The sequence below is a fragment of the Pantherophis guttatus genome, chromosome 3 (assembly GCF_059756535.1).
Source record: "Pantherophis guttatus breed Tessera chromosome 3, ASM5975653v1, whole genome shotgun sequence".
In the NCBI taxonomy this organism is placed as follows: domain Eukaryota; kingdom Metazoa; phylum Chordata; class Lepidosauria; order Squamata; family Colubridae; genus Pantherophis; species Pantherophis guttatus.
The window spans coordinates 123,462,904-123,476,910 of NC_142065.1; the positions used below are offsets into that span (position 1 = coordinate 123,462,904).

The following is a 14,007-nucleotide window of genomic DNA, read 5'->3' on the forward strand; positions in this document are numbered from 1 at the left end:
TTGAATCACTGTGACAGACATGCCAAGAGTCATTTTGGATTGCATCAAGATGTAAATGGAATAAATAAATGTATTTATGAAATAAGGTTGAATGTAATTAAAGAATTGATTAATTTTCGAGATGTTAAGAACATAGTTTAATTAGTATTTTACATTTTTCTAGATATCATTTAGAAATAAAAATAACACGTTTATATATGTAGCTTTTATTATATACAGCTAGTCCTCAATTTACAACCATTTGTTTGGCAACTATTCGAAGTTACAATGGCATTGAAAAATGGGACTTAATGACTGGTTCTCGCATTTACCACCATCAAAATTCAGGCATTTACAGCAAGTGTAACAAGTGCTTACAATGGTTGCAGCATCTTGGGATCATGTGATCACCTTTTGTGTCCTTCCCAGCCAGCCTTTAAAAAGCAAAGTCAATGGAAGAAGTCAGATTTGCTTAAAAACAAGTAATTTGCTTGACAACTGCAGTGGTTTGCTTAACAACCATGGCTAAAAAGTTCTAAAATTGAGTACAACTCACTAAACAACCATCCTGCTTAGCACTGAAAATTCTGGTCCCAATTGTGGTCATAAATCAAGGACTACCTGTATAACCTTTATTATATTGTCTCTGTGTTAATTGAAATGGTGTGCTGTTGCAAGTGACAGTAACACTTCATGTAAGTTGTTATAATTTTACATATTGTAAATATGCATCCCCCCCTAGTCGGTACTATTTAAGATTGTAATTAGGTATTGGACTAGGCCATTTACTGGTAAGTCCTTAAAGCAGCATTAACAATATACTGAATTGTAATTAAATCTCTCTAAACTGAATCTCTCTGAATCTTGTATCTCTGCTTGTTCACTGGGATTTTGCCATATGTGTTTTTAAAATTCTGCCACCAGTTTTCATAGGTGTCTCTATTGATCCATCTGAATCCTACCCTACCACCACATTTTTATTTTAAAATTTAAGAGTGGAACTAGCAACAAGCATCATAATGATATCTTATGAGAATTTATTAGTATCATGCTACCATGTAGCCATTGGCCTATTAATATTGATACTACCAGGGAAATAAATCAATGAATAATCTATTAAATTGTGTATGATCTTTCAAAATTTTCATGTGTCAGTTGTCAAACTGAGGGAAAATCTTGTTTTACATTTTGTTTGTTCCCATCACTAACCTGTGCTTCATTTAGAGCCTTAGCAAGTCCAGACTCTTCGACTTAGCACTTAGGAAAATAATGAGTATTTCAAGCTTAGGTTTAAGAAGGAACAAGGCAGAGACCTTTTGCTTGTGTTGCTTCAGCTGCATTCAAGAGGACTTAGCACAGATGGATTGTGCATTACAAAATGTAACACATAATTCAAGCTGTCAGCTTAATCAGACTGTTTCCAGGAAGCAACCTGTAAAGAGAAAGACCCCTTGTTTGCTGACCCCTGATCCATAGCCTGCTGCATCATGTCATCCATTTTGCTTTTCTTTATTTATGTGTCCTTTCCTTCCCCTTCTTTTTATTAATGTATTCCCTTCAAGTGGCACCCTGGAAAGACCACCCAGAGGGAGGAGCACAATAGGGAATGACCTAGCTGAAATAGAGATTTTGTAAGACTTCAGTGCAATGAAAAGCCCTGTTGAACTGCCTGTGTGTTCTTACTGGTTCAGTGTGTATTAGTTTAAGACTCAAAACTTCACTCCCACACCACCTTCATTTTTCAGTGTTCACCATTACACTTATGGGAATGCACTACAATCATTTTCAATAACTTAAATGTTTTACAGTGCTGTGTGAATCGTGCACACTATGCATTAAAGTTGTAAATATTTTAGAAGCTTAGTAGGATCTCTGAATATTGTTTTGGTACTATATTTATAGGCCAGCTGTGTGTGTGCTTTATAGAGTTTTGCTGGAACAAAGCTGGCAGACTGAAATAAAAATCTGAATAGCTATTTACACCTCTATAAAAGGATTAGCAGTACTCCATTGTTAAAATGCTTAAATCTTAATTTGCATCATTATAGAGGCATCCCATTATTATAATTCCCCATAAATCGGAGTTATGTTTTCCACCTGTAGGGATCCATTAGCCGTTTCCATTCATATATTATCATACTTTTTGGTTGTTTTAAATTAGAAATAGCCAAATACTGAGTTGCGTCAACCACAGTTTGCAATACCATTGCATTATTGGCCAAATTTGGCCCTAAAATTTATTAAGTTTCTTTGCTAATCATGTTATACATAGAAATAAGCATCATATGATAAATTATTTGTGTTACAATAGTCTAGCAGAACAGATTCACTTTTTATACACCAAACCAGGACAGTGTTTTACTAGTTGCATGAATTCTGCAAACTTATAATATACAATCCTGACATGAAAACTTGAGCTATGGTTGATTCAGGTTGTATGTCTCATTCTTTTTTTTTTCTTTGACATTTAGGAATTCCCAATATATATGATGCCAGCTTCACATTGCAAATTTCTTATCTCTGCTTTGTTGATTGCTGCTTTTGAAGATAAACCCTACACAATATGATAATGCTGCCTCATACAACATTTATATCCCTATCTAAATGTCACCAAAAAAGGAACGAGAAAAAGTATTTTCAGTATTTTAGCTCAGTGCTTCTTGGTATAATCCAGAGAAGGCATATATATACAATGAAATACAGCAAAAGTGCTTCTACTTCCCCATTTATTTTAATATGCTGTATTTTAATATCAATATTTTAGTAGATAGTTAAACAATGTGTTCTTACTACTGCATGAAATGCATTTTTTCCTTATTTCTGCAGGGAATGCCTGTCACTTGAAGGATTTTGTCATGTCTTAACTTTCATAGAAGAACTGGTGGCCAAAGTACCTTCTGGATACTCGGCATTATACCAGAGTGGAACTGCTAATACAGCAGAACTAGAGAAGCTTATAAGGTCAATGGCTAGTTTCATTTAATGTGAAATGTGAGAATGCTATCTATATAACTATTCAGATTGTGGCGTTAATAACTCCATTTGAATTTACTTCAGATTAATGCTCCACCACAAAAATCCTGGATTGTTCTCATTTCCAAGTGGTCTGTTTGGAAGAATAATATAAAGGAGATATTTTAACAATGAGGCACACATTGTGTACTTCAGGGTTCATATTAAATGGAGTTCAAGTGATTAGAGCTCTCAAAAGAGACTTCAATAATTATTATTGATTTTGGAGAAAGAGCAATATTATTTTGTTTTGTTAAACTGGAGGAAGATAGGAAACCACAGACTTAGTGTGGCACCTTTCACTTCCCTCCCAAATTTGGGAGCTCACTATAACACTTAGTAACTTTGCCTTCTATTTAAGATAAATATTCTTCTTTTTGGAATGGCCACAGATTATTTTAGTACTCTGTGGCTAAGATCTCTTTATAACAGCGTTGTAGGAACAATTTGTTTTAAAATAATTGATTCCTCATTAATATATTTTTAAAAAATTGTTTTCATTATTCTGATTTATTTCGGTAGGTTACAAGTCAGACCCAGAATGTTTTTATTGGCCACATCCTAATCCAGAACTCTTTTTTTCCCCTCATTCCTCCTAGGAATGTTGAAAGAATTATGCATATATTCTTCACACTTGACAATGTTGGCATTGCAGGCTCATACTCTAGCTTGAGGTAGTGAGTAGAAATGCTGAATATGAAAACGGACTTCCTAAATGGCCTATCACATTCTTCCCCAAACCCTTTTATTTTATCCAACTGTGTGTCACAGTTATTTCTGTGATTTCAGCTGGGTAACATATCAATTATCAGATGTGCAATCAAAGTTTTTTTGGTTCTCAGGATGCTACAGGTGAAGAAGTTGGTGCAGGCATATACTTTGACCTATTCATATTTGATCAATATATTAATAGTGTTTTAAATTTCATTGATAAAATATAAATTACCTGTTTTTAAGTACATGATTTCATTTATAGCCTCTGTAATAAAGGTGGCAACTTGGCACAAGAAAACTTTGAGGCATGTGAAGCGCTTGTCCTTTATCAACTTCAGAAATTATTGCAAAATACAATGAATGGATGCCTTTTACAAGATAAAATGCTTAATGACAAAAAGGAAAGACTGAATGAAGAACAAAGCAGGTATGATCACTTAATGTTCACAGATCCATTATTCTTATAAGTCACAGGCTGTATATGATATGAAATCAAAGCACTTCAAGAGAGTTGCATGCATCAGGTTATAGTTTAACTATTCAAAATATAGAAATTAAGTATGTTTTATAAAACAATCCTGTACATGTTTACTTTGGTTTAAGAATTCAGTGAGACTTATTCCCAGGTAAGAATGTTTAGAATAGGAGCTTTAAAAGGAAAGAGATGGATAGGAAAAAGAAACCTTAGATAGTAAGCAGAGCAATAGCTAACACCAGGGTAGCTGAGAATACATAAAGTGTTAACTTAGGCTTTTGGCAGTGCATCTGTCAGCATGTACATAGGTAAACACACACGCATACACAACCTATTACTAGCCTACTACTTTTAACACATAAAACTCCCTCAAATACATTAATGCACAAATAGTTCCCCTCAAATAGACTCATGTGAGAGATTGTGAGAAACAGATGGGAGGAGTTCAATGTGCATGAAGAGATAGCACAGCCCACAGGTGGGAGCTGAGGGAAGAAAATTTGGATTGTGGTACGCTGCTAAGAGTTGTTTCAGTGAGATGGACGACCATATACATTTGATTAATACTAAATATTTCAGAGATTCTGTCCTAATTGTCCTCCATCTATCCATGTTCCTGAATTAGTTTGAATGCATTTTCATGGTGGGGGTGGCCATGGTGGCCATTTGACACAGTCTCAAGATGCATTTTTTTCCTGTATTTCTTTCCACAGTTCTTTACTATAATCATTTTCCTATCTCTTTTACCAGATATTACTGGCAAACATTTATTCTTCATATTCCACTAAACTTTTTATTTCTAAATTTATATCCCATTGTTTAATAGTAAATTGCTTTTCCAGGCAGAAAAGCTATTTATACTATTGTATTTTTATTATTCAACTAATAATAAAAATACAATAACATAAATAACATGATAATACGAGATCTAACATCAGAGGTAAATTTCCAAGATAGTAAATAGAAATGGCTGTCAATTATAGATTGTTGATTGTAGTTTAAATGGACCTACAGTATGTAAAATCTGGCATTAAACTGTAGTATTAACATAGGATGTTGCTTGTTTTCTATCCAGATCAGGCACTTACTTGAGGCCACATAATTGTAATCCAGTCCAATCCAGTCCTCCTGCAGCATTCTGCTGGCTAAAAACGGGCTGCGCAGATGCCCTGCACAGCCCATTTTTAGCTGACAGAGTGCTGCTGGAGGCCGGGGAGGCCAAAAACAGGCCACACAGGGGCCTCGCAGGGCCTCCGTGTGGCCCGTTTTGGCCGGCAGAGGCACCGTGAGGTGCTTCTTTGATATTTCCAGGCCAGCCCCATGGCCTCTCTCAATAAGCACCCCTGTTCAATAAGAACCAGTTTCAATTCCCAGCTATTTTGCCTCTTTAAACATTGTTCAACTTTTAAAGGATAAAGTATGATATTTCTAGTCATTTGAATTATATATTGAATCCAAAATAACGTGTCAAAATACCTTAATGAATAATGTTCTCAGGTGTGATGGTATGTGGGAATGACCTTGGGAGACAGGAGGAAGACCCGCAGCTTAGACAACATCTGATAAGAGGCAACTACAGGTGGGGGGAAAACATGGGGAATGTTTCAAAATCGACCCCTTTAGTTTATTGGTAACTAAAAAGAGAGGATGGGAGAAATATTTTCAGTCTTGTAAGATTCTGTTTAATGTAATTTTACAGTAAAGATCATGCTGATGCTCCTGATTATGTTTCTGGCCTGGACTGCCTTGAAAAACTCATATTAGGACTCTTGAGAAGACACCAAAAGATATAATAAATCAACTACAGATTGCAAACTGGATTACATTAGCTATTAAGTGAATGGTAAAACTCTGAATTCAGTTTTTGCTAAACATGGCCTTTTTTGTGTGCATTGTCTTTATTATATTCTGCCAAACTCAGAAGGTGAATTTTGGCAATTTACACTATAACACACAAAAAAATAGGGGAGAAAAAAACTACTGTAAAAGCACAAAACATCTCAATGACCAAATCAATCTAATTTCATTTTTCTATAATTAATATATATTGGAAAAGTTATTTTAATGAAAACAATATAGTTTAATAAAAGAAACAAAGACGAAGTCTAATAAGAGATCAAAAATATTAAAATAAAATAAAGTCTGATCTCAAATAATTCCATCCCTCTAGGCTGATGAAAGCAGAAAGAAAAGTTTGTCACTCTGGAATTATTCCATATTTCAGTTCTATATAAACAATATCTCATGCCAACCTAGCTGTTTTTTAAGCATTTTAAATGAAAACCTTTTTTCTGTTTTGTCTAGATCTGAATTGGCATCTTATTTTACTAAGATTTGGGAACGTTTAAGCAAACATATCTTATTCTTGCAAAAGCACCACATTTTACTCAGACAAGAAGTGAAAGACATGTTTGGTACCCTATTGATTTTGGAGAGGCATAAACAAGAAAGCCCGGTCAGTATGTTTCCTAACTTCCTGTATGTTTGAGTAATGCCAGGGAATGACACCTGGTGAATGATTTTCAGATGAAGGAATTATATCTCTGTGTGTACTGTATAGCAGTAATTTTACATATAGATCATGTAATGTGGTTGCTAAAAAGGCTTTTTTGGTATCTAGCTGCTGATTATTTTCTAAAACATGAATGTCCTGATTGCTAATCGATAACCAGTCAGAATGCTTACATGCATTAATTTGAAGGAAGATATAAAACAATTTCTAAAACTTAAGGAGATAAAACATTTTTGCATATTCTTGTCACTGAATGTTATTAGCGTTTCAGATTGGTCTTTATTTCATTTAATTCAAAGTTATCTGACATATGAGGTACTGAAATGAAAACATAATTTCCCAGAAAACCTTTAACTAAATACTTAGACGTAAACTGCAGCAAGTTTTTTTTTAATCTTACATTCAATTTTGTATGAAAAAGCCAAATGATTTTAGTGCTTCTAATATTGATATCCTAAATTGTAATTAAGAATTATAGAATATTTTCTGTATTTGCAATATTTACAATATTCTAAGTTATCTAATAAAAGTCACTAATATTTCATATTATACAGTACCATATTTTCTGGCGTATAAGACAACTGGGCGTATAAGATGACCCCTGACTTTTCCTGTTAAAATATAGGGTTTGGGCTATACTCGCCGAATAAGACTACCCCTCTTCCAACGCACACCAAATAAAAATTAAAAAACATCAACTGGCTCACCTACAATGTAAAAGCAGCTGTGCTAGACCCAAAATGGCCCCTACAACAAGCAGGAACCTCACACAGCCACAAAAAGCCCAAAAATACAACTTTCACACTTTACACACACAAAATTCCACATACAGCTTTGTGAGATTTTTTGTGTTTGTGTAGTTAGAGTGAAACACTACAGAAACACACTAAATCTCAGAAAGCTGCACAAATATTATTTTATTTTATTTTATTTTTATTTTTATATGAAAACTAAATTTAAAACTTCCTAAACTTTAAATGGCTAGGTCTAAAAAAGAACAACTAAAAAAAAAACCCAATTAACTATTTTTTTTTAAAGATCCCAAAGGGGAAAAAAACTTACCCAATAGAACAGGGGTCTCCAACCTTGGCAACTTTAAGACTTGTAGACTTCAACTCCCAGAATTCCTCAGCCAGCAAAACAAAGCTGGCTGAGGAATTCTGGGAGTTGAAGTCCACAACTCCCTGCCTGCTTGATTTCAGGCAGGGAGTGGCTTGCTGATGGAATGGATTCAGGCAAGCGAAGCAAGGCAAGCGTTGTGACTCGCAGCTAAGGTAAGCAAGCTGGAGGGGGAAAACTTTTTTCCTTTTACAGGGCTCTGGCGATCCCAGCTGCGTTGCCTGATTAGCAGGCAAAGCTGGGATCGTCAGAGCTTGGATCGCCAGAGCCATTTAAGGCTCATCAGAGCCTTTCGGGCTGGTCTGCCTGGTTACAGGAGAACGATACCCAGCGTATAAGACGACCCCCGACTTTTGAGAAGATTTTCATATGTTAAAAAGTCGTCTTATACGCCGGAAAATACGGTAATATAAAATTATTTTATTAAAATACTACAGTGTATCAAGATTTATAACAATGTAATAAAGAGGAAAAAATAAAAATAAAACATAATTTCCTTCTTGTTCAGTAAGTAGTTGTATCATCTTAGGATGTAATAAATACAGCACTGTAACATTTCCTGTCTTTATTGATAGATCTCTTACATCACTATGTAAAAAATGTTGTCCCAATATGTGGCAAACGTCTTCAACTCAGGGAAGTTTTAAGAATTTTCTAGCAAACCTATTTCAGGTTCTGACAGCGTTTCTCTGGGATTTAAGCCTGAACATTGATTTGGCCATTACAAAACTCCAAAGTTCCTCAGATGTTCCTTTTGTTTGCTTGTTAGTGAATACTGAATTGGTGCATGAGCCACTTGTGTTTCAGTTTCAGTGAGCAAACATATTGTCTTATAAAATAATCTAATGAAAAGTTGACTTCATGTTTTTGCCAATATCAAATCGTCTGAGAAAGCAAAATATCCCTTTGATACTTTCATTTTTGACTATTGGATATTTTATAGTGAAATGCATGCTTGGTTTCTATCAGACATAATGATCCCCCAGAGCGTGAAAAGTTTTATATTTGACTTATTTTTCCACAAAAATTTCCCACAGAAGCCTGGAGGCACATTTTTAGAAAATTTGAGACAATGTGCTTCGTGTACAATAGTTTTCCCTTTCCTATTCTCTCATGAATCCTTTTATATGCAGTGTTTTTCAGATAGTGAAATCACAAATATTAACTTTAGCCAGGATAAAAGGATCCCATTGATCTGAACTTCCTTATGGACTTCTTTGTCCATTCTTTTGGAATGATTTTGACAGGACAGCTATTCTTGAGAAGAGATAATTTTAAATCTCCATTTTCCTGGACCAATTAAGTCGTAGAACTTTAGAAATAGGATTATATCTAATTTCAAGACAATTAGGCATCACATACTTTTTTAATGTGAATCTAGAAATCTAGAATAGAATAGAGCTGGAAGGAACCCTGGAGGTCTTCTAGTCCAATCCCCTGCTCAAGCAGGAGAACCTAAAGTATATCATTTCAGACAAATGACTATCTAGTCTCTTCTTAAAAACCTCCAGTGATGGAGTGCCCACGATTTCTGAAGGCAAGCTGTTCCACTGGTTAATTGTCCTCACTGTTAGGAAGTTTCTCCTTAACTCCAAATTGCTTCTCTCTTTGATTAGTTTCCAACCATTGTTTCTTGTTCTGTCCTCTGGTGCTTTGAATAATAATTTGACCCGTTCTTCTTTGTGGCAACCCCTCAAATACTGGAATACTGCTGTCCTTGCATCCCTAATTCTTCTTTTCTTTAGACTAGCCGAGGCCAAAATCTGCAGCCGTTCTTATGGTTTAATCTCCAGGCCTTTTATCCAGTTCCTTGTTGCTCTTTGAACTTTTTCCAAAGTCTCAACATCTTTTTGTAGTATAGTGACCAAAATTGGTTGCAGTATTCCAGGTGTGGTCTCACCTGGTTTTATAATGCGGCACTAATATTTCATGTAATCTTGAGTCTATGCCTCTGTTTATACAACCAGGGATTGTATTAGCTTTTTTGGCTTTTGCTGCATACTGCAAAAGTGATCATCCACTAGGACTCTAAGGTCCCTCTCACAGTTACTGTTTTTGAGCCAGGTCTCACCTAATCTGTACTTATACCTTTGATTTTTCCTGCCTAAATGTAAAACTTTGCTTTTGTCCAGATTAAAATTCATTTTGCTGGATAGGGCCTATTGTTCAAGTTTGTCAAGAACTTTTTGGATCCTGAGGTTGTCTTCTGGGTGTTGGCTTTTCCTACCTATTTATTACCATGTTTTCCCGAAAATAAGACCTCCCCAAAAATAAGCCCTTCCTGAAAATATTTAAATGCATGCACAACTGGTCCCCACCATTTCCTCTGGTTAGGGTTAGGTAGACAGAGCTGGAAATCAGGTAAGACGGCAAGATGAGCCCTGTCTTGCTCCACACACTCCAAAATAATAAACCTCCCTGAAAATAAGGCCAAGCGTTTATTTCAGGGTTCCAAAAATATAAGACAGGGTCTTATTTTCGGAGAAACATGGTATCATCTGTGAATTTGATGAGTTCCCCTTCTATTACCTCATCTTAGTCATTAATGAAGATATCTTCAGAAATTCATTTTGAGTGGGATATGATATATTGTGTGATGAGTACATCACTGTGGCAAAAAGAGCCAGATTTTGAGAGATTTATATCAGGCAAGGTTGTCTTTGCCCTCATTATTTAAAAAAATACCCACACAACTGCCCTAGTTATCATTTTAATGGCTTTGATTGAACAGTTGCTTTTTTCATATAGGCACATTGCTCAGTAGATGACTTTGTTATGAAATAAATAAAACAAGCAGCAAATGTTACGAGAGAGAGAGAGAGAGAGAGAGAGAGAGAGAGAGAGAGAGAGACTAGTAACATCATTACTGCCGCTATCATTTTGGTGGCATTCTGCAATAATATGCAACAATTCAGAAAATACAAGAGGGCTAATACCAGAACTGTATTCATTTTGAAGAAGATCTTGTTGACATAGTAAATGGTTGCATTTGCTTACATCTCTTAGCAGAAATGGTTAGTTTTTGCCTTTTTCTAGGGCTACTACTAACTTTTCTGGAAACCAGAATATTCCAAGCATCTCACGAATGTTCAGACTCAGACATTGGTATCAATTAATAAAAAGCATTTTACTGATCTGGAATAGTTCTATGCACATTATTCAAGTGTTCTATGAACCCACAGAGTAGGTGAAGTTATTTGAAAACATGGTATGTTTGTTTCATCAGAATATTCTGCACATGCCTGTGTACGCACGGGTGACTCTTATTCTGTCCAGCTGCCAAAGTAATTCTTCAGGAGGATCTCTGAGCTGCTTCCCAACATTGAGGAATGGATTCTGAGGCATGCTTTGGCAAACAATTTGCATAGGCCTAAAACGAATGAATTTTGTTAATATAAGGTCTTTGATAAGCAACTGATCTGAGGGACTTGTATACTTACTAAAAGAGCAGTAATAATGCGATCTCAATTTTCAGAATTCTCATACTCATAAAAAAATAATGCAATGTGTATTAGTTAATTAGTTTCAAAATATATTAAGGCAGGAGCTGAGAGAAGCTCATTTCAGAATTTGCATTATAATTCTGCAAAAATATTAGAATATTTTTAAAAATACTGTTTTATTTCTTTTGCTTCAGACTTCTCCAGTGTTGAAAGACTTTGTAGAAGATTGTGAAGACAGATCATTTTCCTGTAGTGATAAAACCTCCTATAATTCACAAGCAGAAAATAGCCCAGAAAAGCAAGGTAAAAATTCAGAATATAGAGAGAACAGAAAATAATATTCTGTAAAATATGTTACATATATTTTTGCATAGAAACATTGAAGAACAAAGACTTAGAAATATATTTGTAATTTGTTAGCAAAGAAGAAACTGAATAATTTCCATTTTAGAAGAAAAGACTCTTACTTAGAAAAGTTTTTGTTGGATTTTATGATAAATTTATCTACTGAAGGAAATAATTTTAGAAGTGAAAGGTGGTGACGTGCTTAGCAAAGGCTATAGGAAACAAGCCATTAGAAAGTACAAGTAGTCCTTGACTTATAACCAAAAATGGGACAGGAACTTCCATTGCTAAGTGATGCTGTTGTTAAGTGAGTCTTGCCTCATTTTATGACCTTTTTTGCTGCAATCGTTAAGCAAATCACACAATAATTAAGCAAATCCAGCTTCCACCATTGACGTTGCTTGTTGGAAACCTCTGGAAGATATCAAATGGTGATTACTCTGGGACCTGCAACTGTTGTAAACATATACAGGTTGCTAAGCACCCAAATTTTGATTATGTGACCAAGGGATACTTCGATGATTGTAAATGCGAGAACCAATTGTAAATCACTTTTTTCAACACCATCGTAGCTTCAAATATTTGTTAAACAAATGATCATAACTCGAGGACTATCTGTAGACTCTTTTACATAGTACTCCTAAGGAATCATACTTTGTTTATTTTAGTAGAATTTTATCATTTTAAGAGCACTGGTTGCGCAGTGGTTAGAATGCAATATTAAGGCTAATTCTACACAGCCTGGAGTTTGATCCTGACCGGCTCAGGTTGACTCAGCCTTCCATCCTTCCAAAATGAAGACCCAGATTATTGGGGGCAATATGCTAATGTTGTAAATCACTCAGAGAGTGCTGTAAAATACTATGGAGTGGTATATAAGTCTAGATGCTATCGCTTGCGCTATTGCTATCATTAAAAGAGAGGCAGTGATTTAAAATAATTACCTAGATTTAGTTTCTGTGTATGTCTGTGCCTGTGTCTTTGTGTATTCTTTTAGGATTAATAGCCAAGTTGGTTAAGTTTGCTGGCAAGTTTTTGCTGACTTTAAATACAGAGACCCAAGATACAGTTGCTGTTTTCTTTGGCAAATAAACAAAGAGAGTAACAACGTATTTTACTAAAGTTCACAGTAGTATCTTTTGTAAAGAACTGTAATGGACAGTTTAGATCAATAAACAAGAGATAACAAAAATGAAAAAGTAAAGGGAATGGGACTTGAAAAGAAAACAAAGTAGTCTGATCACTGTGAGTTTGAAATGTGTTTCATTATTGTTTGTGTTCACATACAAAAATCACAAGCTGGTTTGAAGATGAGAGTAACAAAAAAAAAAATTCCTAGAAAAGATTGATATTACAGGTAAAAGTAATGGTTGTATAATAGGCTGAAATGTGATGTTTACCTTTATTATACAATGAAACATTGCATTCCAATGCTTGTGAATTACCCTCATTCTGAATAAATCCAGCTACTACATTCTAGGTTCAGACATAAATTGCAAAAACCTAAGGTCCAAGCTTATGTCATGCCCGCTTTAAGTCTTTGTAATTATGTTATATGTTTTAAACCTTGTGAATATCTATCATTTTAGCCTTTCAGGTCTTGGTATTGGTCTTACAAAGGTCAGTCACCATGGGGAAGAATCAGTAATTATATGGCAAACTACACATGTTTCTGATTTGATTCTTTTCTTTTCTGCAGTAATTGAACATGTATCATTAGAGTAAGAGCACAAGAAAAAGTGCCAGACAAAAGCAGGATTTCTGCCTCAGAAAGCATTTTGATAATTTAAAATATTTTGCAATAAGATCTTATCAGAACCTGTTACAGTCTCTTTCTGGTAATTGCATTATGTTTTTAAAAAATAATGTGAAATATAGCATGGCAGATTTTTCGTCTTATTTTTTCTTTTATGTGTGCATATAAGTTTGTAGTATATATTAGCAGTGGTAACAAATGCAGATCTGTAGTCAACATTTTGCAATCCTTTTCTTTTTTAAAAAGAAACAAACTGCGCACACAAATTGAAAATATAAAACTGCATGTCAACAAGTAGCATAAAGTTGAAGGATAAATGTGAAAGCTATTGGGTTTTTTTAAATATTAAAAGTGCTTTAATATTTTTATGTATATTTCTGTTTTAGCTTTCTTTTTTAAAAAAATCTCTAGTTAGGACAAGTTCTGCAGTCATAGCTGGAATTCTTTTAGCAATGTTAAAGGAGTTATTAAATCAGTGCAGTAAACTCTTTGATTACCTTCTATAAAGAATAATGTTCTGACTTTATTGAAGGTCATCCAAGAAGATTGGTATAGATTTTTTTCCATTAGCTAACAGAAAAGGGTACAATTTCCAATTTTCATGAACATTTGCTAAACCAGAGAAATTCTGGTTTTTCCAACCAATGCTTTT

The 14,007-nt window shown here is 34.7% G+C and overlaps 1 protein-coding gene across 3 annotated transcripts in view; it reads left to right on the plus strand.

Annotated features, from left to right (window-relative positions):
• KIZ (kizuna centrosomal protein) overlaps window positions 1–14,007 on the plus strand; it is a 63,518-nt gene that overhangs the window by 24,928 nt on the left and 24,583 nt on the right. For all 3 annotated transcript variants that reach the window (XM_034411764.3, XM_034411765.3, XM_034411767.3), the window contains 4 exons: window positions 2,806–2,940; window positions 3,968–4,132; window positions 6,485–6,635; window positions 11,449–11,557. In XM_034411764.3, the coding sequence (XP_034267655.1) occupies window positions 2,806–2,940; window positions 3,968–4,132; window positions 6,485–6,635; window positions 11,449–11,557 (560 nt within the window). The remainder of the gene's footprint in view (window positions 1–2,805; window positions 2,941–3,967; window positions 4,133–6,484; window positions 6,636–11,448; window positions 11,558–14,007) is intronic.